Here is a 23,175-nt window from a genome sequence, read left to right on the forward strand (position 1 = left end):
TGTCATACAGTACACCCTCCGTCTCTTTCTCAGACCTGTATTCTCACCTAGCTGAGGAAGAGGAGAGCTCAGCGGTTAACAACTTCCTTCAAGACCTCATGGAGCGGGAAGTAGTGGATTCTGGGATAGTGGAGGATCTGGTACTAGACTCTGAAGAGCGAGACAGGAGGATGAGGAGGGACCCGAGCCTCACCATGGAGGCACGTCACCGACAGGTACAGAACCAGAGAGACGTTACGCAGGATTGGACAGTCACAGGATTCCCAAGATTTTTGACAAAGTTGAAAACATTGTAGTATCTGCATTGGGAGCCAAATGGAAGTCCCAGTGAATGGAAGTGAATTAAACTGTTTACTACAACAGCTGGACTTACGTTCACACCTTCTGCTCTCTTTTATGACATCATCCACATCTAATTCCTCCTTTTTTCTCATTCCAGGTGCGTGAGAACCGTGCACGGCGGGACGCGGAGCGGGAGAGGTTGCACAGGGAAAGGGTGGCGCGGAGGCAGGCCAGGGAGGAGGCACAGAGGAGGGAGCAGGGGGAGGAGAGGCGGAGGAGGCAGGAGGCACGCAGGCAGGAGGAGATGGTGCAGCAGGAGATGGTGCGACTGCGCCACGAGACGGAGGAGAGGAGGAACCTGGAGCAACTAGCCAGGCAAATGTACAGTAACCCTGGAAACAGCAAGACAAACAAAACCACGCATTTACTTCCACACTCCTACAATCACCTGCATCACGCCAATGCAATGAGCTCTTATTCAGAATGCTGGGTCTCTAAAATAAGCCAATCTGTTTGGAGCTAGGTCAGGGCCCTGTAGGTCTGACTGTGTCTGGGTGTCTCCCCCACAGGGAGAGGGAGAGGATCGCCAGGAAGACGGCAGCTAAGAGCTCTCTGGTACTCCAGCCAGGCCCTTCATTCTCTACTGCACAGAAACAACATGACACTGAGAGACCACTCAGACTAAAGCAAGCAGAGGTCAAGGTTCAGATGCACAACCTTAAGGTTAGTAGAATACTTGTGTGGAGGGGAAGGACATAGTTCTGTTGGTGGTGTGTGCTTAGTGCTCACAGCATCTGAACAACACATTGGTGTGTGTTTCAGTGTCTGCAGAGGCACTTCTCTGGCTGGTACTCAGTGCTGTTGGAGAGGAGGTTGCAGATGGGCAAGGCGGCGGCGCTCTGTGATTGGAGGAGACAGCTGAGGGCGTGGCGAGACTGGTGGGCGCTGGTGTGGGCAGGGCGAGAGCAGCGGGAAGCGGAGAGAACAGAGGAGGAGTTACGGACCCAGAAAAGGTAAGCACAGAATGGAGTCTGTCCCAACATTACAATCTGCATACTTTATTTAGCTGGCCTGGTGTTCTGGGAGGGTGAAGTTTTATGTTTCGCACTTTGGTTCAAAAAGTGAAAACTATACCTAACTGGCGCGCAGGCTGAATTTAATATTAACACTGAATCTGACTTCTGAACATTGAGGAAGAAAACCTGGACAGTTTTAAATTAGGTCATTTGTTTTGCCTTGCCAAGTTTTGCCTTGCCAAGCCTGTAAACACCTGGTGAAGATGATTAGTAAATCTGGCCCTCAAACTCGTCAGTCACACCAGGTGTTTTGTCTCTAATAGTGCGTAATCCCTCGTAGATGCTGCCAGGTGGCGATGGTGAGTGACCGGAGGCGTTTGCTAAGACGATGCCTGAGTGATTGGCGGCTGTGGTGTCGGGCGGAGAGAGAACGCCGGGAGCTGTTGTCACAGCAGCAAGAGACGCGGCGCAAGATGACAGCCCTGATCAATGCCGCGGCAACTGGGAAACTCAAGATGATGGAGGAGACGCATACTCCTGAGCCAATCACTGCCCTGCCTGAGCCTTCTGACCAATCAGAAACTGTAGAACTGGTGAGTGACACTTGTAGAGCCCTCCCACTGAGGAAAGTCAACACAAACAAAGTATAGGCATAGCTACGTAGGAGGACACAGACAAAATGACAGATACAGATTCAGACTCTCACTCACACACACACACACACACACACACACACACACACACACACACACATTGTTGTGTCTGCCCATTGGATATACATTAGCGTATCACAGTACAGACAGAAGCCCGAAGGTGGTAACGATCTGTAGTCATGAATTAAATATTAGCTATAGCTTATATCTGCAATGGTAAAATGAATCTCCAAGGCGATAAAATGTGCTATTGTATTCATTTGGTGAAAGTCATGCATTAGTCTATCAGTATCTACTGAATAAACAAGTTCTGTTTCAGAGTTCCTCTCCTCGCATGAGTTGGCCCGTACTTTTCTCTCTGGGAGTTGATGAAATATTCACAACACGGCAAGGTTTGCTTTCTCCTCAGAGAGAGGAAGTGACTGACAAATAGGGAGATACTGAATAGTGGAATAGAGCATGAGGGAGAGAGGAAAAGGAGAGGGAGAGAGGCACAGCAACTTCTATCTAGATCAGGGCTGTCAAACTAATTTTGCCATGCCGCATTTGGTCTTCACTGAGGTACAGAGGGCCGCACTTTAAATGAGTTATAATATTTCCTTGCCATCAAAATGTCTTAAAATTAGTCCCATATCTATCACTGTTGGAATTTTCTATGCTCCCTGACTGTTAAGCATTCATTAGATGACTGTTAGAAGAGACTTTAAATGTAGGTCATTATCATTTCTATAAAGTTTTAATTTAGTTTTAGTTGTTTCAATGTCAATTGAGATTGTTCTTCCCAAGAAAAACAGTATTTGTATTTTTTTATGATCAACTTCATCCCATTTCCCGTATTTCCATGTGACCCGTACACTTCACAATTCCTGTCTCTGCAGAAAGGTCAGCCAGGGTCACAACCTGCTGGCCCCACCCCCTCTCCTGCCTGTCAAGGGGACGGACAGCTGGGGGCTGTGGTAAGGCACACCCTCCCCTGGCAGGTGACACGGCGTAACGCGGCGCTGAGTGCAGGTGAGTGATCAAAGTAAATGTTTAAATATGTTAGGGGAAACTCCTACCTACAGTTGAAGTCGGAAGTTTACATACATTAAAACTTGTTTTTCAACCACTCCACAAATTTCTTGTTAACAAACTATTGTTTTGGCAGTCGGTTAGGACATCTACTTTGTGCATGACAAGTAATTTTTCCAACAATTGTTTACAGACAGATTATTTAACTTATAATTCACTGTATCACAATTCCAGTGGGTCAGACTAAGTTGACTGTGCCTTTAAACAGCATGGAAAATTCCAGAAAATGATGTCATGGCTTTAGAAGCTTCTGATAGGTTAATTGACATCATTTGAGTCAATTGGAGGTGTAGCTGTGGATGTATTTCAAGGCCTACCTTCAAACTCAGTGCCTCTTTGCTTGACATCATGGGAAAATCAAAATAAATCAGCCAAGACCTCAGAAAAAAAATTGTAGTTCATCTGTACAAACAATAGTACGCAAGTATAAACACCATGGGACCGCGTAGCCTGTATACCGCTCAGGAAGGAGACGCGTTCTGTCTCCTAGAGATGAACGTATTTTGGTGCGAAAAGTGCAAATCAATCCCAGAACAACAGCAAAGGACCTTGTGAAGATGCTGGAGGAAACAGGTACAAAAGTATCTATATCCACAGTAAAACGAGTCCTATATCGACATAACCTGAAAGAGCACTCAGCAAGAAGCCACTTCTCCAAAACCTCCATAAAAAAGCCAGATACGGTTTGCAACTGCACATGGGGACAAATATCATACCTTTTTGGAGAAATGTCTTCTGGTCTGATGAAACAGAAATAGAACTGTTTGCCCATAATGACCATCGTTATGTTTGGAGGAAAAAGGGGGAGGCTTGCAAGCCGAAGAACTCCATCCCAACCGTGAAGCACAGGGATGGGAGCATCATGTTGTGGGGGTGCTTTGCTGCAGGAGGGACTGGTGCACTTCACAAAATAGATGGCATCATGAAGGAGGACTACCGACGTAATCTGCCTAAGGGGGTTTTTAAACTGGCTCTTCTGTCGCGACGTCCCCTGAATGCCCATCTGCTAGCTGCGGCCCGCTAGCTAGAGCATATCGGACTGTTAGCTGAAGAGGCCCGTCGGACAAATTCTTTGGCCACTAAACCTATTTTGCCAATTGGCCTGGACCCTTTTACCACACACAGCCCTGCTGATCCTTCACAACTGGTCTGCCGACGTAACAGCACGAGGGGGCTACAACAGACTTCTTCCGCCGCGACGTCCCTCTAAGGCCCTTCTGCTAACTTGCTATCCCCGGCCCGCTAGCTGTCTGAATCGCTGTGTCTCCAGCCCGCCGAGCTACTCACTGGACCCCTACGATCACTCGGCTACGTATGCCTCTTCCTAATGTCAAAATGCCTTGTCCATTGCTGTTTTGGTTAGTGATTATTGCCTTATTTCACTGTAGAGCCTCTAGCCCTGCTCAATATGCCTTAGCTAACCCTTTAGTTACACCTCACAAACATGCGGTGACCTCACCTGGTTCAAATGATGTTTCTAGAGGCAATATCTCTCTCATTGTCACTCAATGCATAGGTTTACCTCCATTGTATTCACATCCTACCATACCTTTGTCTGTACATTATGCCTTGAATCTATTCTACCGTGCCCAGAAACATGCTCCTTTTACTCTCTGTTCCAAACGTACTAGATGACCAGCTCTTATAGCCTTTAGCCGTACCCTTATCCTACTCCTCCTCTGTTCCTCTGGTAATCCAGGCCCTGCAGTGCCTAGCTCCACTCCCATTCTCCAGGCGCTCTCATTTGTTGACTTCTGTAACCGTAAAAGCCTTGGTTTCATGCATGTTAACATTAGAAGCCTCCTCCCTAAGGTTGTTTTAAGCACTGCCAACCCAGATGTCCTAGCCGTGTCTGAATCCTGGCTTAGGAAGACCACCAAAAACCCTGAAATTTCCATCCCAACTATAATATTTTCCGACAAGATAGAACTGCCAAAGGGGGTGGAGTTAGCCTGCAGAGTTCTGACTTACTATCCAGGTCTGTGCCCAAACAATTTGAGCTTCTACATTTAAAAAATATACCTTTCCAGAAACAAGTCTCTCACCGTTGCAGCTTGCTATAGACCACCTTCTGCCCCCAGCTGTGCCCTGGACACCATATGTGAATTGATTGCCCCCCATCTATCTTCAGAGCTCGTGCTGTTAGGTGACCTAAACTGGGACATGCTTAACACCCCGGCCACCCTACAATCTAAGCTTGATGCCCTCAATCTCATACAAATTATCAATGAACCTACCAGGTACAATCCCAAATCCATAAACACGGGCACCCTTATAGATATCATCCTAACCAACTTGCCCTCCAAATACACCTCTGCTGTCTTCAACCAGGATCTCATTGATCACTGCCTGCATCCGTAATGGGTCTGCGGTCAAATGCCCCCTCATTACTGTCAAACGCTCCCTAAAACACTTCGGCGAGCAGGCCTTTCTAATCGACCTGGCCCGGGTATCCTGGAAGGATATTGACCTCATTCTGTCAGTAGAGGATGTCTGGTTATTCTTTAAAAGTGCTTTCCTCACCAACTTAAATAAACATGCCCCTTTCAAGAAATGTAGAACCAGGAACAGATATAGACCTTGGTTCACTCCAGACCTGACTGCCCTTGACCAGGACAAAAACATCCTGTGGCGTACTGCATTAGCATCGAATAGCCCCCGCGATATGCAACTTTTCAGGGAAGTTAGGAACCAATATACACAGGCAGTTAGGAAAGCAAAGGCTAGCTTTTTCAAACAGAAATTTGCATCCTGTAGAACAAACTCCACAAAGTTCTGGGCCACTGTAAAGTCCATGGAGAATAAGAGCACCTCCTCCCAGCTGCCCACTACACTGAGGCTAGGAAACACTGCCACCACTGATGAATCCGCGATAATTGAGAATTTCAAAAAGCATTTTTCTATGGCTGGCCATGCTTTCCACCTGGCTACCCCTACCCCGGTCAACAGCCCTGCACCCCCCACAGCAACTTGCTCAAGCCTCCCCCATTTCTCCTTCAACCAAATCCAGATATCTGATGTTCTGAAAGAGCTGCAAAATCTAGACCCCTACAAATCAGCCGGGCTAGACAATCTGGACCCTCTCTTTCTAAAATTATCCGCTGAAATTGTTGCAACCCCTATTACTAGCCTGTTCAACCTCTCTTTCGTATCGTCTGAGATCCCCCAAAATTGAAAATCTACCGTGGTCATCCCCCTCTTCAAAGGGGGAGACACTCTAGACCCAAACTGCTACAGACCTATATCTATCCTACTCTGCCTTTCTAAGGTCTTGGAAAGCCAAGTTAACAAACAGATCACAGACCATTTCGAATCCCAACGTACCTTCCCCGCTATGCAATCTGGATTCCGAGCTGGTCATGGGTGCACCTCAGCACGCTCAAGGTCCTAAACAATATCATAACCGCCATCGATAAGAGACAATTCTGTGCAGCTGTATTCATCGACCTGGCCAAGGCTTTCGACTCTGTCAATCACCACATTCTTATCGGCAGACTCAACAGCCTTGGTTTCTCAAATGACTGCCTTGTCTGGTTCACCAACTACTTTTCAGACAGAGTTCAGTGTGTCAAATCGGAGGGCCTGTTGTCCGGACCTCTTGCAGTCTATGGGGGTGCCACAGGGTTCAATTCTCGGGCCGACTCTCTTCTCTGTATACATCAATGATGTCGCTCTTGCTGCTGGTGATTCTCTGATCCACCTCTATGCAGACGACACCATTCTGTATACTTCTGGCCCTTCTTTGGACACTGTGTTAACTAACCTCCAGATGAGCTTCAATGCCATACAACTCTCCTTCCGTGGCCTCCAGCTGCTCTTAAATGCAAGTAAAACTAAATGCATGCTCTTCAACCGATCGCTGCCCACACCTGCCCGCCCGTCCAGCATCACTACTCTGGACGGTTCTGACTTAGAATATGTGGACAACTACAAATGCCTAGGTGTCTGGTTAGACTGTAAACTCTCCTTCCAGACTCACATTAAGCATCTCCAATCCAAAATTAAATCTAGAATCGGCTTCCTATTTCGTAACAACGCATCCTTCACTCATGCTGCCAAACATACCCTCGTAAAACTGACCATCCTACCGATCCTCGACTTCGGCGATGTCATTTACAAAATAGCCTCCAACACTCTACTCAGCAAACTGGATGCCGTCTATCACAGTGCCATCCGTTTTGTCACCAAAGCCCCATATACCACCCACCACTGCGACCTGTATGCTCTCGTTGGCTGGCCCTCGCTTCATATTCGTCGCCAAACCCATTGGCTCCAGGTCATCTATAAGTCTTTGCTAGGTAAAGCCCCGCCTTATCTCAGCTCACTGGTCACCACAGCAGCACCCACCCGTAGCACGCGCTCCAGCAAGTATATTTCACTGGTCACCCCCAAAGCCAATTCCTCCTTTGGCCGCCTTTCCTTACAGTTCTCTGCTGCCAATGACTGGAACAAACTGCAAAAATCTATGAAGCTGGAAACTCATATCTCCCTCACTAACTTTAAGCACCAGCTGTCAGAGCAGCTCACAGATCACTGCACCTGTACATAGCCCATCTGTAAATAGCCCATCCAAATACCTCATTCCCATACTGTTATTTATTTTGCTCCTTTGCACCCAGTATCTCTACTTGCACACTCATCTTCTGCACATCTATCACTTCAGTGTTTAATTGCTATTTTGTAATTATTTCGCCACTATGGCCTATTTATTGCCTTCCCTCCCTTATCCTACCTCATTTGCACAATGTATATAAACTTTTTCTATTGTATTATTGACTGTATGTTTGTTTATTCCATGTGTAACTCTGTGTTGTTGTTTGTGTCACACTGCTTTGCTTTATCTTGGCCAGGTCGCAGTTGTAAATGAGAACTTGTTCTCAACTAGCCTACCTGGTTAAATAAAGGTCAAATAAAAAAAGGAAAATTATGTGGATATATTGAAGCAACATATCAAGACATCTGTCAGGAAGTTAAAGCTTGGTCGCAAATGGATCTTCCAAATGGACAATGACCCCAAGCATACTTCCAAAGTTGTGGCAAAATGGCTTAAGGACAACAACGTCAAGGTATTGGAGTGGCCATCACAAAGCCCTGACCTCAAGCCTATATGAAATTTGTGGGCAGAACTGAAAAAGCATGTGCGAGCAAGGAAGCTTACAAACCTGACTCAGTTACACCAGCTCTGTCAGGAGGAATGGGCCAAAATTCGCCCAACTTATTGTGGGAAGCTTGTGGAAGGCTACCCAAAACATTTGACCCAAGTTAAACAATTTAAAGGCAATTGAGTGTATTTCAACTTCTGACCCACTAGAATGTGATGAAATAAATAAAAGCTGAATTAAATCATTCTCTCTACTATTATTCTGACATTTCACATTCTTAAAATAAAGTGGTGATACTAACTGACCTAAGACAGGGAATTTTTACTAAATGTCAGGAATTGTGAAAAACTGAGTTTAAATGTATTTGGCTAAGGTGTATGTAAACTTCCAACTTCAACTGTATATCTTAGTTAAGGGCAACTTGTCTATCCTCTAGTTCTATCAAACAGCGGTTGGAACCGAAACGATTTTCCAATCATTTGTTCTGAACACAACCACTATTTTTTGGTTCCGTTCCAGTGTTCTGACTAAGGTAGTTAAAATATATATTGGTGAAAAGGGGAAACTTTAAATATATATATATATATATATATATATCAGTGATTAGATTTCTACTTCCACAAAGGGTTAAAAATGTGCATCATTTCACAATGGATGATAAAGTGCTATTCTATTCAATAGGCGAGCTGAGGCGAGCACGGCAGAGGGGCGAGGTGGGCGATGGGGACGGCAGTGTAGGTGCTGCCCCCCGGTCTCATAGAGCAGCGGTGTGTGGGGGACGGTTCGAGCGTCGCCATGCCAGCCAGCAGCAGACCATTGCAGCGCAGAGGATGCTCCTCAGGGAGCAACAGAAGCAGATTGCACGCCTGCAGGAGGAGCAAAGCATGATGGGACTGAGGCAGGAGGCCCAGACAGCCACCCAGATCGCTGTCCCAGCATCCCCAAGGCCCAGAGGGATGACCTCTGACCCCAAAGAACCCAGGTTGGTCCCTCTTCACATTACCATGGGAACCCAGGTGAGGAGAAGAGGCACACAGGTTGCCAATGTGGGGTGTGTCTGACCTTAGCCCGTCGTTATAGGGCCGGGTAGGGCCTGTTTTTCCATCAATAACTAGGGTACAGGTAGGGCTCGAGTATCACTAAATTGATCACTAACATTTTGAAGCTGAGCTATTTGCTCCTGCTAGTCTTATCTGACTAAGATCATAACATGGTGTCACAAGTGCTTCAACCTCGTCAAATATAAGACAGGAGAGATTATTTCACAAAGTTTAGTGTGACGAAAAGTAGCTTACAGCCACTGCTCTCTAATGTCTCATCATTGAGGAGAGCAGCCCAAGCGGAGCCGTTGCTTTGGATATTCACCCACTCAGAGCCACCATGAGCAGAGTGGATACAGAGCAAGCAGCGTGCAGGGAGTGAGTGACAGACAGAGCGGAGCAGCTAATGGATTTAGTTATAAAGTTATTTCTGATTTTTGGCAGGACCGGGCTTTACATTTGGCAGAAGCAATCTGGCCTGGGTAGAATAGGGCTTGAATGTCGCGGGCCTGGGTAGGTTAGGGCCTGAATGTCGCGGCCCTGAATGTCGCGGGCCTGGGTAGGTTAGGGCCTGAATGTCGCGGGCCTGGGTAGGTTAGGGCCTGAATGTCGCAGGCCTGGGTAGGTTAGGGCCTGAATGTCGCGGGCCTGGGTAGGTTAGGGCCTGAATGTCGCGGGCCTGGGTAGGTTAGGGCCTGAATGTCGCAGGCCTGGGTAGGTTAGGGCCTGAATGTCGCAGGCCTGGGTAGGTTAGGGCCTGAATGTCGCGGGCCTGGGTAGGTTAGGGCCTGAATGTCGCGGGCCTGGGTAGGTTAGGGCCTTAATGTCGCGGGCCTGGGTAGGTTAGGGCCTGAATGTCGCGGGCCTGGGTAGGTTAGGGCCTTAATGTCGCGGGCCTGGGTAGGTTAGGGCCTGAATGTCGCGGGCCTGGGTAGGTTAGGGCCTGAATGTCACGGGCCTGGGTAGGGCTCGGGCTTAAAAGCCAATCGATACCAATGCGGGACTGACTAGAAATGACAGTTTCGCTTGGACGGAATGACGTGTTAAAAGTGGCTGATTTCCGTCAGAGGTCATAGGACCCAAGGGGATCAGCAGCACTCGCATTGGTAGATCAACATTTAGTATGCAGCAAACATGAATTGGTACGAAAGCTCATGACTTGTGGACACTCCTCCGCTACTTGTAGGCAGCGAAGTGTTCTCGTTTTGAAGGCTGTATAAGGCTTTTACATCGTGCTCACGTCTGAAGACGAGACATTATCCTGGTGTAGGCTTGGGTAGTAGTGATTTATATTATACTACCGAACACTCAAGTGTAGGAGTATGAAACATTTAGTTACACATGGAACTCGTTTGCGGTAATTCTCTCATGAATTAAGTCATCAGCAGAGGATACGCAGAGGATTAATTTTATTAAAACAATACATCACTTCCCCTTGAGAATAAAACTCAGGCTAATTAGAGATTTACTAAGGTAATAAACGTGATTTACTATGGTAATAAACGTGACTTACTATGGTAATAAACATGATTTACTATGGTAATAAACGTGATTTACTATGGTAATAAACATGATTTACTATGGTAATAAACGTGTTCTGCCTCCTGCATATTACTCCAGGCGTGAGAACATGTCTGCTGAAGGGTTCACTAATTAAAAGTTAATTGACTGATAAGAACACGATGTCCTCCTCACTACCATTCAGATAAAACAGGAGATACCCTCTTCTTGGACCCTCCCTGCAAACAAAAACAAGTCCTTAGAATGCCCCCTGTGTGCAGGGCTGGTTGGGTCAGTCTGGTAAATTGGGAATAGAGTAGATCGATATTAGAGAGTGAATATTTAATGTGTGTTTCTGGGTGATGTTCTGTGTTTCAGGGCTGGAAGAGTCGCTCGGGGGAACGATGGCCGTTCCCCAGCCTCCAGGAAACCAGCTGTCCGTCAGCCATGTCTTCATCCCACCGTCATGGGTCAGTCAGCACATTCACCTCCATGTTAAACTCTGAGTAGAGCTAAACTACACACACACACACCGCTTCCATATGGTTGATCACACAATGGTCTGACTATGTTGTCGTGGAGAATAATAGGAAAGAGGATAAAATGTATTTCATGTCCGTGAGTCGGATGTATAGTGCCGTAGCTGTATAGAGCTGTAGCTAGCGTACATGGACGAATAAAGAGTCTTTTACTCCGTTTGCCTGAAGTTTCCTATACATAGGAATAGAAGGGCTGTGGCGAGAGCAGTGGCAAGGCCTGTAGATACTCTCTCTCACACACACTCTCGCTCTGTCAAACACACATTCTCCTTTGGAACAACACACCACAGAAATGTACAGTGCATTCGGAAAGTATTCAAACCCCTTGACTTTTCCCACATTTTAATACGTTTCAGCCTTATTCTAAAATTGATAAAATTGTTTTTTCCCCCCCTCACCTCTTCACACAATACCCCATAATGAAAACGCAAAAACAGACATTTTAGCAAATTTCTTAAAAATAAAAAACTGTACCAGTCAAAAGTTTGGACACATACTCATTCCAGGGTTTTTCTTTATTTTTTACTATTTTCTACATTGTAGAATAATAGTGACATCATCAAAACTGAAATAACACACATGAAATCATGTAGTAAACAAATCTAAATATATTTTACATTTGAGATTCTTCAAAGTAGCCACCCTTTGCCTTGATGACAGCTTTGTATTCCTGGCATTCTCTCAACCAGCTTCACCTGGAATGCTTTTCCAACAGTCTTGGAGGATCTAAAATATGAAATATATTTTGGTTACTACATGATTCCATGTGTTATTTCATAGTTTTGATGTCTTCACTATTATTCTACAATGTAGGAAAAACCCTTGAATGAGTAGGTGTGTCCAAACCTTTGACTGATACTATAAGTATTCAGACCCTTTACTCAGTACTTTGTTGAAGCACCTTTGGCAGCGATTTCAGTCTCGAGTCTTATTTGGTATGATGCTATAAAGCCTGGCACACCTGTATTTGGGCAGTTTCTCCATTCTTCTCTGCAGATCCTCTCAAGCTCTGTCAGGTTGGACGGGGACTGTCACTGCTCAGCTATTTTCAGGTCTCTCCAGAGATATTAGATCGGGTTCAATTCTGGGCTCTGGCTGGGCCACACAAGGACATTCAGAGACTTGTCCCGAAACCACTCCTGCGTTGACTTGGCTGTGTGCTTAGGGTTGTTGTCCTGTTGGAAGGTGAATCTACGCCCCAGTCTGAGGTCCTGAGCGCTCTGGAGCAGGTTTTCATCAAGGATCTCTCTGTACTTTCTCTCTGTATCTTTCCCTCGATCTTGACTAGTCTTCCAGTCTCTGCTGCTGAAAACATCCCCACAGTATGATGCTGCCACTGTAGGCAAGGTGCCAGGTTTCCTCCAGACGTGATGCTTGTCATTTAGGCCAAATATATAAATCTTGGTTTCATCAGACCAGAGAATCTTGTTTCTCATCGTCTGAGAGTCTTTAGGTGCCTTTTGGCAAACTCCAAGGGGGCTGTCATGTGCTTTTTACTGAGGAGTGGCTTCCGTCTGGCCACTCTACAATAAAGGCCTGATTGGTGGAGTGCTGCAGAAATAGTTGTCATTCTGGACGGTTCTCCCATCTCCACAGAGGAACTCTGGAGCTCTGTCAGAGTGACCAACGGGTTCTTGCTCACCTCCCTGACCAAGGCCCTTCTCCCCTGATTGCTCAGTTTGGCCGGTCGGCAAAAACTTCTTCCATTTAAGAATGAGGGAGGCCGGTGTGTTCTTGGGGACCTTCAATGCTGTAGAAATATTTTGGTACCCTTCTACAGATCTGTGCCTCGAAACAATCCTGTCTCTGAGCTCTACGGACAATTCCTTCGACCTCATGGCTTGTTTTTTTCTCTGACATGCACTGTCAACTGTGGGGCCTTATATAGACAGGTGTGTACCTTTCCAATTAATTGAATTTACCACAGGTGGACTCCAATTAATTTGTAGAAACATCGCAAGGATGATCAATGGAAACAGGATGCACCTGAGCTCAATTTCAAGTCTCATAGCAAAGGGTCTGAATACTTATGTAAATAAGGTATGTTTTTTATTTTTAATACATTTGCAGACATTTCTAAAAACTTGTTTTCGCTTTGTCATTATGGGGTACTATGTGTAGGTTGAGGGAAAAAATAATTTAATAAGGCGTAACAAAATGTGGAAAAAGTCATGGGGTCTGAATACTTTCCGAATGCACTGTATGTACATTATTAGAAAAAAAGTGCTATCTAGAACCAAAAAGGATTCTTCGGCTGTCCCCATAGGAGAACCCTTTGAAGAACCCCTTTTGGTTTCAGGTAGGACCCTTTCCAAAGAGGGTTTTACAGTATATGGACCCCAAAATAGTTCTACCTGGAACCAAAAAGGTTCTCCTATTGGTCTCTCTCTCTCTCTCTCTCTCCCCTTCTCAGCCATGGAGGAACGTGCTCATCAGCGAGTGGAGCGCAGGAGGGAGGTGGAGGAGCTGAAGAGAAAGAAGGAGGAGGAGAGGCTGGTGAGAAATGATTAGGCCAGTGGGGGATATGGAATAGTTATGGGGTGGATATGGAATAGATATGGTGTTGTTCAGATAAGTCTTTAGAGGCTGGGAATTAGAGAGGCTATTGAAGTATATAGAAAGTTATTGGGGACAATTAAACTGTTTGCAGGGGAGTGTGTGTGCGGTCCACTGGAGAGTCTGGGGAAGTGTGATAGTGTGCTAGGAAGCATTAAACTTTCTTCTCTTCTCAGGCCCAGCTGAAAACAGCAGTGAAGGAGAGGCAGAGGGAGGAGGAGGATGAGAAACGTAGAGCAATGGAAAGGAGGAGGGAGGAGAAGAGACAAGAGAGAGAGGTGACGCAATGTTTACAGTGGAACTGTGCTGGGGACAACTTTCAAGTTGAAAGGCGTATTTGAAAAAAAGCTTCCACTTCACTGAGAGTGCATTTAGTTCTTTAGATCCTAGATCAGCACTCCTACTCTGTGACACTTGATACATACGGACCCAGATATTATTTCTTGCCATCACAGGGACAGTACAGAAACACATACTGAACAAAAATATAAATGCAAAATCTAAAGGGTTGGTCCCATGTTTCATGAGCTGAAATAAAAAGGTCCCAAAAAGCTTTTCTCTAAAATGTTGTGCACAAATGTGTTTACATCCCTGTTAGTGAGCACTTCTCCTTTGCCAAGATAATCCATCCACCTGACAGGTGTGGCATATCAAGAAGCTGATTAAACAACATAATCATTACACGGGTGCACCTTGTGCTGGGGACAATAAAAGGCCACTCTAAAATGTGCAGTTTTGTCACACAATGCCACAGATGTCTCAAGTTTGGAGGGAGCGTGCAATTGGCATGCTGACTACAGGAATGTCCACCAGAGCTGTTGCCAGATAATTGAATGTTAATTTCTTTACCATAAGCTGCCTCCAACATCGTTTTAGAGAATTTGGCAGTACGTCCAAACGGCCTCACAACCACCGACCACGTGTAACCACGCCAGCCCAGGACCTCCACATTCAGCTTCTTCACCTGCGGGATCGTATGGGACCAGCCGCCCAGACAGCTGATGAATCTGAGTAGTATTTCTGTCTGTAATAAAAAACTCATTCTGATTGGCAGGGCATGGCTCCCCAATGGGTGGGTCTGGTTTACCTAGTCATGTGATATCCAAAGATTAGGGCCTAATGAATTGATTTCAATTGACTGATTTCCTCAGTAAAATCATAGAAATTGTGCATTTTATATTTTTGTTCAGTATATATACACATAGATGTCATTAACACCTATGCAATAAATAATAATAACATAATATACCGTTAAACGTCTGTCCCTTTTAATAGCCGGGCAACGGCACACATTTGAGCACATAAACACCGGGTCTAAATGATTAAAAAAATATATATTTTAAATGAATTGTTTACGAGGATACCATGAATTGTTTGAGGTTTAATGTTTGATTTGTTATATTAAATCATTTAGCAATGACTCGAGAGAATTTTTTTTAATCCTCAGTTTTTAAATCGCCAGTAAGAAACTGCTAGCCATTGGCTGCTAACAGCTGAGAACTACCAGCAAACTTTCAAGCACAAAAACAGTCAAACTTTGGGAGTACAGACCCACAGAAGTTGTCCGATCGCCCTCTAGTGGTGAAAGTAATAATGGTCAAATGCACAGTCGGATGAGGATAATTATTCTGTCATGGAAAAGTACTTTTTTCCCCTGAAACAAAGCCATACTAACACAAAAGAAATGTAACAGTAGCCACATTTCCATCCACAGTTTTTATGCAAGTTATAACGTATAAAAAAAATCTAAAAATCACAACAGCTGTGATGAAACAGGAAGTTTCAGTACAATGTTGTAAATGCAGACAGAAAGATGGTGGGATCGATGTGTTGGTAAAATTCATTATGCGAGAAATGGCGGTGGGAACTCCTTAATGCGCAAATATTGAGTCACACGATGATGTGGTGTGTGGTCCTCCCACTACGACTCTGGAAACCAAACAGTTTATTAGGCTACAGATTAAATCAATTAAAATGCTGAAAGTGCATGATGAAGAGCTTGATGTGCTTTTCATTCTGGTGACATGATGATCTATGCTTGACTGTCGTTTGACAAATAGAAATCCATAATAATCTCATCGTGTAGACTAGACAACCCTCACAGCCTACCTGCACTGTATCTGTGAGCTGTTGGCTAGAGTGCAGGTGCCAAGACCAGAGTAGCACATTTACTATTTAACACAACAGTTTTTGTGACAAAACAATCGCTAGAGTTGAAAATGCGATGGAAACACACAGAACATTCCATTTTTATTCTCTTAGATCTGTAGGGATGTTTTGATGGTAGCTGTTCAAAGCAATGATGCAATGGTTGGTCAATGCGGTGTGTGATAATGTTGGCCTTATATCCCACTGACAAAGCTTGGTGGTCAGATCTAACTAGACATTTAGAAGCTCTTGAAAATGTGGTTCCTAGCTCTGATACTAGCAGCTTAATCACAAACATAAAACAGAGCCATGTGTGCATAAAGGAGCTACACATTAACACAGTAAGTACCTGTGTGTGTGTGTGTGTGTGTGTGTGTGTGTGTGTGTGTGTGTGTGTGTGTGTGTGTCTAACTGTGTGTGTCTGACGTGTGTGTCTGACTGTGCGTGTGTGTGTCTGACTGCGTGTGTGTGTCTGACTGTGCGTGTGTGTGTCTGACTGTGCGTGTGTGTGTCTGACGTGTGTGTGTGTGTGTGTGACTGTGTGTCTGACGTGTGTGTGTGTGTGTGTGTGTGTGACTGTGTGTCTGACGTGTGTGTGTGTGTGTGTGTGTGTGTGTGTGTGTCTAACTGTGTGTGTGTGTGTGTGTGTCTAACTGTGTGTGTGTGTGTGACTGTGTGTCTGACGTGTGTGTGTGTGTGTGTGTGTGTGTGACTGTGTGTCTGACGTGTGTGTGTGTGTGTGTGTGTGTGTGTGTGTGTGTGTGTGTGTGTGTGACTGTGTGTGTCTGACGTGTGTGTGTGCGTATTCAGAGGGAGCAGGAGAACCAGTGCAGGTTGGAACGAGAGCAGCAGCTCCAGACCCAGGCCCAGCAACACTACCACAGAACTCTTTTACTGCGGCGAGGCCTGGAGCCATGGAAACGCCTAGTCGCCCAGAGCCAAGCCAACATTCAGGTAATCACTGGCGCTGTCGGCCTCGACCAATCACCTGGCCCCATGCAGGGTCTGCACAGAGAGACTCAACACACACACACACACACTCTCCCCTAGAGTCACATAGCTCAGGACAGCCAATCAATCACAGCAGACACCATATTGTATTCGCTTATGGGAGCCCATCGTATCCAATGATGACTTCCATTTCAGAGTTAACAGTGAATTCTTTGGTGGCTGTAGAGTCCAATCTGAGATCCACAAACTTTATTGCAGGTGGGGCATGTGCAGTCTGTGTTGGCGGGGACAGGCATGGTAGTAGGTCTCAGTCTGTATGTCTCAGTCTGTGTTGGCGGGGACAGGCATGGTAGTAGGTCTCAGTCTGTATGTCTCAGTCTGTGTTGGCGGGGACAGGCATGACTGTATGTCTCAGTCTGTGTTGGCGGGGATAGGCATGGCTGTATGTCTCAGTCTGTGTTGGCGGGGGCAGGCATGGCTGTATGTCTCAGTCTGTGTTGGCGGGGGCAGGCATAGCTGTATGTCTCAGTCTATATGTCTCAGTCTGTGTTGGCGGGGGCAGGCATAGCTGTATATCTCAGTCTATATGTCTCAGTCTGTGTTGGCGGGGGCAGGCATGGCTGTATGTCTCAGTCTGTGTTGGCGGGGGCAGGCATGGCTGTATGTCTCAGTCTGTATGTCTCAGTCTGTGTTGGCGGGGACAGGCATGGCTGTATGTCTCAGTCTGTGTTGGCGGGGACAGGCATGGCTGTATGTCTCAGTCTGTGTTGGCGGGGACAGGCATGGCTGTATGTCTCAGTCTGTGTTGGCGGGGGCAGGCATGGCTGTATGTCTCAGTCTATATGTCTCAGTCTGTGTTGGCGGGGACAGGCATAGCTGTATGTCTCAGTCTATATGTCTCAGTCTGTGTTGGCGGGGACAGGCATGGTAGTAGGTCTCAGTCTGTATGTCTCAGTCTGTGTTGGCGGGGACAGGCATGACTGTATGTCTCAGTCTGTGTTGGCGGGGACAGGCATGGCTGTATGTCTCAGTCTGTGTTGGCGGGGACAGGCATGGCTGTATGTCTCAGTCTGTGTTGGCGGGGGCAGGCATGGCTGTATGTCTCAGTCTGTGTTGGCGGGGGCAGGCATAGCTGTATGTCTCAGTCTATATGTCTCAGTCTGTGTTGGCGGGGGCAGGCATAGCTGTATATCTCAGTCTATATGTCTCAGTCTGTGTTGGCGGGGGCAGGCATGGCTGTATGTCTCAGTCTGTATGTCTCAGTCTGTGTTGGCGGGGGCAGGCATAGCTGTATATCTCAGTCTATATGTCTCAGTCTGTGTTGGCGGGGGCAGGCATGGCTGTATGTCTCAGTCTGTATGTCTCAGTCTGTGTTGGCGGGGACAGGCATGGCTGTATGTCTCAGTCTGTGTTGGCGGGGACAGGCATGGCTGTATGTCTCAGTCTGTGTTGGCGGGGACAGGCATGGCTGTATGTCTCAGTCTGTGTTGGCGGGGGCAGGCATGGCTGTATGTCTCAGTCTATATGTCTCAGTCTGTGTTGGCGGGGACAGGCATAGCTGTATGTCTCAGTCTATATGTCTCAGTCTGTGTTGGCGGGGGCAGGCATAGCTGTATATCTCAGTCTATATGTCTCAGTCTGTGTTGGCGGGGGCAGGCATAGCTGTATATTTCAGTCTATATGTCTCAGTCTGTGTTGGCGGGGACAGGCATAGCTGTATATCTCAGTCTATATGTCTCAGTCTGTGTTGGCGAGGGCAGGCAGCTGTTTTTGCTGTCTCCTTGTGCTCCTCTCCTCCTCTGTTCAACTCTGTCAGAGCTGCCGCCAGGTGGAACGGTTGACAGCAGCATCCTCCAGGTCTGTGGGTTTGATGTTGCACTTCTTCAGCAACGTTTTCAGCTGGTCCTTGTAGCGTTTCATCTGCAGACCGCCGGCCAAGATGTAGCTGGCCCCCCTACAGACCGCCGGCCAAGATGTAGCTGGCCCCCCTACAGACCGCCGGCCAAGATGTAGCTGGCCCCCCCTACAGACCGAGATATAGCTGGCCTACAGACAGCCGGCTAAGATGTAGCTGGCCCCCCTACAGACCGCCGGCCAAGATGTAGCTGGCCCCCCCTACAGACCGCCGGCCAAGATGTAGCTGGCCCCCCCTACAGACCGAGATATAGCTGGCCTACAGACCGCCGGCTAAGATGTAGCTGGCCCCCCTACAGACCGCCGGCCAAGATGTAGCTGGCCCCCCTACAGACTGCTAGCCAAGATGTAGCTGGCCCCCCCTGCAGACCGAGATATAGCTGGCCTACAGACCGCCGGCCAAGATGTAGCTGGACATACAGGATCTTCCGCAGCAAGCGCTCCTGAGACATTCTAATGACATGCCCAAGCCAGCGCAGTTGGTGTTGGGTGACCATGGTCTCCATACTCTTACAGTTGGTGTTGGGGGACCATGGTCTCTATACTCTTACAGTTGGTGTTGGGTGACCATGGTCTCCATACTCTTACAATTGGTGTTGGGGGACCATGGCCTCCATACTCTTACAATTGGTGTTGGGGGACCATGGCCTCCATACTCTTACAGTTGGTGTTGGGTGACCATGGCCTCCATATTCTTACAATTGGTGTTGGGTGACCATGGCCTCCATACTCTTACAGTTGGTGATGGGGGAACATGACCTCCATACTCTTGCTGTTGGTCTTAGCAAGTATTTCTGTATGGGGGACACGGTTGCGCCAGGTGATTCCCAGGATGCGCTGCCTGCATCCTATTTGTGGAATCCCTGGCGCCTGTAGGGTCAGGCCTGTAGGTGACCCAGGCTTCACAGCTGTGAAGAAGTGTGCTGATGCTTGATGACGGCGACTTTGGTGTGGAGATCCTGTTTTGGAAGACCCTGCATCTTTTTTTTTTTTTTTACAACTTTTTATTTATCTAGGCAAGTCAGTTAAGAACAAATTCTTATTTTCAATGACGGCCTAGGAACAGTGGGGTAACTGCCTTGTTCAGGGGCAGAACGACAGATATTTACCTTGTCAGCTCGGGGATCCAATCTTGCAACCTTTCGGTTACTAGTCCAACGCTCTAACCACTAGGATACCTGCCGCCCCTGCATCTGAGTTTCACGAAAGGCAGCGTAGGCTGGCTTGATCCCGTTTTGAATTTCAGTGTCGATGCTGCAGTCATCTGAGAGGACGGGACTATTGCCAGTGATCTGTGTTCAATGGTGGCTGGAGGGCTGGATCTCCACTGGCAGACCACCTCTGTCTTGGTGGTGTTGATAGTCTCATACTGCTATAGACCATCACAGCCGCTACAAGGATGGACTGATGGTCTTCCGGAGAGTTGCTTGAAGCCTCCTGATGTTGAATATGTTTCCATCCAGCCTGAAGTCCACTTTAACCCCGCTGCTGTCCTCAAGCTCCTTGTAGAGAAGCTGGGTGACCCATAGGAGGAAGATGTTAAAGAGTACAGGTGCCAGCACGCACCCCTGCCACACATCAATGCGTGCTCCAAAGGGCACTGACTCCCGCCCTCCTACAGCCACCCGAGCCATCATCCCACCATGGAACTGGCAAAGGATGTTGACAAATGTGTCTGGGCAGTCAAATCTGAGTAGAATGTCACATAGTAGTTCCCTGCTCAGTGTTGAGGGCCTTGGAGGTGGACAAAGGACATGAAAAGCTCCTGATGTTGTTCACGGCACTTCTCCTGGAGTTGCCGTGCTGACCGTGCTCCTGTTCTTTCTGAAGCTACATTGTGACTCTGGCAGCAGATCCTCTGTGATGTTGTTCACCAGCCTGTGAAGCATCACCTTGGCCAGGACCTGGCTGGCAACAGCCAGAAGGGATATACCCAGGCTGTTGCCACAGATGGACTTGTCACCTTTGTTCTTATAAATGGTGACACAATGTTGGCATCCTGCCACTGTTGGGGGACGATCTCCCGGTCCCAAACCTCAGTGATGTACTGGTGGAGCGTTCTTAAGGGAGGCTTACTTATTTCCCTCATTAAAATACAAATAATTTTAACATTTTTGACATGCGTTTTTCTGGATTTTTTTGTTGTTCTTCTGTCTCTCACTGTTCAAATAAACCTACCATTAAAATTATAGACTGATCATTTCTTTGTCAGTGGGCAAACGTACAAAATCAGCAGGGGATCAAATACTTTCCCCCCTCACTGTACCTCTGTAGCCAATGGAGTGGGCTGCTGCCTGATAGAACACCGAGCTGACAGCTGCCCACTTCTGGTCCATGGGGTCCTCTGAGCTCAGAAGAGGCTCAGCCTCCCTCAGGCTTTCAGCTCAGAAGAGGCTCAGCCTCCCTCAGGCTTTCAGCTCAGAAGAGGCTCAGCCTCCCTCAGCCTTTCAGCTCAGAAGAGGCTCAGCCTCCCTCAGCCTTTCAGCGAGAGAGCGATGGAACTCATCCATTACTGCAGATTCCTCAAGCCGGGTACAATGCAGATGCCTCTTACTGCAGGAGTTGTGGGGGGGGACGTATTATCAGTGCCATACGGTGATCTGTCCAGCATTCTGCACCCCTCATGGTACGTGTCAGCAGGACGTCATTAGTATCAGAACGTCTCACTACGACATAGTCAATCAGGTGCCAGTGTTTGGAGCGTGGGTGCATCCATGATGCTTTGTATTTGTTCTTCTGCTGGAACAAGGTGTTAGGGATGATGAGATCATGCTCGGCACATAGTTAGCAGTCTCATGCTGTTCTTATTGACCTGGCCAACACCATGCCTACCCAGCACTCCATGTCCTGTTGTTCTGTCCCACCCTAGCATTGAAGTCACCCAGCAGAAAGGTCTTGTCATTCCTGGGGATGCGCTGAAGGTCCTCGTCTGGTGACAGTCCTTTGATGTATTCACAGCTGCACTCAAATACACACGTATTCACAGCTGCACTCAAATACACATACAGACATAGAATACTATTTCCCTAAACAACTACAGGTTTTAAAGGTGTGATTCAGATACCAACAAACCCTCACATAATTCCCAATGGAAATATGGAGCACACACACAAACAATAACAAAATCTTAAACCAAATACACATACACCCTAATCCCAGACATCACGCTCAGAGCTGGAATTGTGTTTACAGTATGATGTCGCTATGAGCACCTGCTTGACTACCTGTTTGTGAGAACCAGCAGGACAAATTGAAATGGCAGAGAGATGGAGAGGGGTACAGGAACAGAGGGGTACAGGAAGAGAGAGAGAGAGAGAGAGAGAGGCTAGAGGAAGAGAGGAGTACAGGAAGCGAGAGAGAGAGGCTAGAGGAAGAGAGGGGTACAGGAAGAGAGAGAGAGAGAGAGAGGCTAGAGGAAGAGAGGGGTACAGGAAGAGAGAGAGAGGCTAGAGGAAGAGAGGGGTACAGGAAGAGAGAGCGAGAGGCTAGAGGAAGAGAGGGGTACAGGAAGAGAGAGCGAGAGGCTAGAGGAAGAGAGGGGTACAGGAAGAGAGAGAGAGGCTAGAGGAAGAGAGTGGTACAGGAAAAGAGAGAGGCTAGAGGAAGAGAGGGGTACAGGAAGAGAGAGAGGCTAGAGGAAGCAAGGGGTACATGAAGAGAGAGAGTCTAGAGGAAGCGAGGGGTGCCTGAAGAGAGAGAGGCTAGAGGAAGAGAGGGGTACAGGAAGAGAGAGAGGCTAGAGAAGAGGGGTACAGGAAGAGAGAGGCTAGATGAGAGGGGTACAGGAAGAGCGAGAGGCCAGAGGAGAGGGGTACAGGAAGAGAGAGAGGCTAGAGGAGAGGGGTACAGGAAGAGAGAGGCTAGAAGAGCAGGGTACAGGAAGAGAGAGAGGCTAGAGGAAGAGAGGGGTACAGGAAGAGAGAGGCTAGAGGAAGAGAGGGGTACAGGAAGAGAGTGAGGCTAGAGAAGAGGGGTACAGGAAGAGAGTGAGGCTAGAGGAGAGGGGTACAGGAAGAGAGTGAGGCTAGAGGAGAGGGGTACAGGAAGAGAGAGGCTAGAGGAGAGGGGTACAGGAAGAGAGAGGCTAGAAGAGAGGGGTACAGGAAGAGAGAGGCTAGAAGAGAGGGGTACAGGAAGAGAGTGGCTAGAAGAGAGGGGTACAGGAAGAGAGAGGCTAGAAGAGAGGGGTACAGGAAGAGAGTGGCTAGAAGAGAGGGGTACAGGAAGAGAGTGAGATGATGGGTTGGAGGAGAGGAATGATTGATGGGAAAGTGACATGAAGATGGATGGTGTAACATCTCAGCTGTACAGGAGGTTGGTGGCACCTTAATTGGGGAGGTCAGGCTCGTGGTAATGGCTGGAGCGGAATACGTGGAATGGTATTAAACACATGATGCCATTCC

General features: G+C 47.3%; 1 protein-coding gene across 6 annotated transcripts in view; it reads left to right on the plus strand.

Annotated features, from left to right (window-relative positions):
• The window catches only part of LOC115195472 (coiled-coil domain-containing protein 191), a 37,359-nt gene that overhangs the window by 8,446 nt on the left and 5,738 nt on the right, over nucleotides 1-23,175 (plus strand). For 4 of the 6 annotated variants that reach the window (XM_029755338.1, XM_029755337.1, XM_029755332.1 and 1 more), the window contains exons 5-15: nucleotides 34-215; nucleotides 440-663; nucleotides 852-1,005; nucleotides 1,105-1,295; nucleotides 1,639-1,891; nucleotides 2,830-2,962; nucleotides 8,806-9,106; nucleotides 11,043-11,134; nucleotides 13,617-13,699; nucleotides 13,936-14,037; nucleotides 16,718-16,861. In XM_029755338.1, the coding sequence (XP_029611198.1) occupies nucleotides 34-215; nucleotides 440-663; nucleotides 852-1,005; nucleotides 1,105-1,295; nucleotides 1,639-1,891; nucleotides 2,830-2,962; nucleotides 8,806-9,106; nucleotides 11,043-11,134; nucleotides 13,617-13,699; nucleotides 13,936-14,037; nucleotides 16,718-16,861 (1,859 nt within the window). The remainder of the gene's footprint in view (nucleotides 1-33; nucleotides 216-439; nucleotides 664-851; nucleotides 1,006-1,104; nucleotides 1,296-1,638; nucleotides 1,892-2,829; nucleotides 2,963-8,805; nucleotides 9,107-11,042; nucleotides 11,135-13,616; nucleotides 13,700-13,935; nucleotides 14,038-16,717; nucleotides 16,862-23,175) is intronic. The other 2 variants (XM_029755334.1, XM_029755335.1) reach the window with 2 other exon arrangements.

This window comes from Salmo trutta, chromosome 6 (genome assembly GCF_901001165.1).
Source record: "Salmo trutta chromosome 6, fSalTru1.1, whole genome shotgun sequence".
In the NCBI taxonomy this organism is placed as follows: domain Eukaryota; kingdom Metazoa; phylum Chordata; class Actinopteri; order Salmoniformes; family Salmonidae; genus Salmo; species Salmo trutta.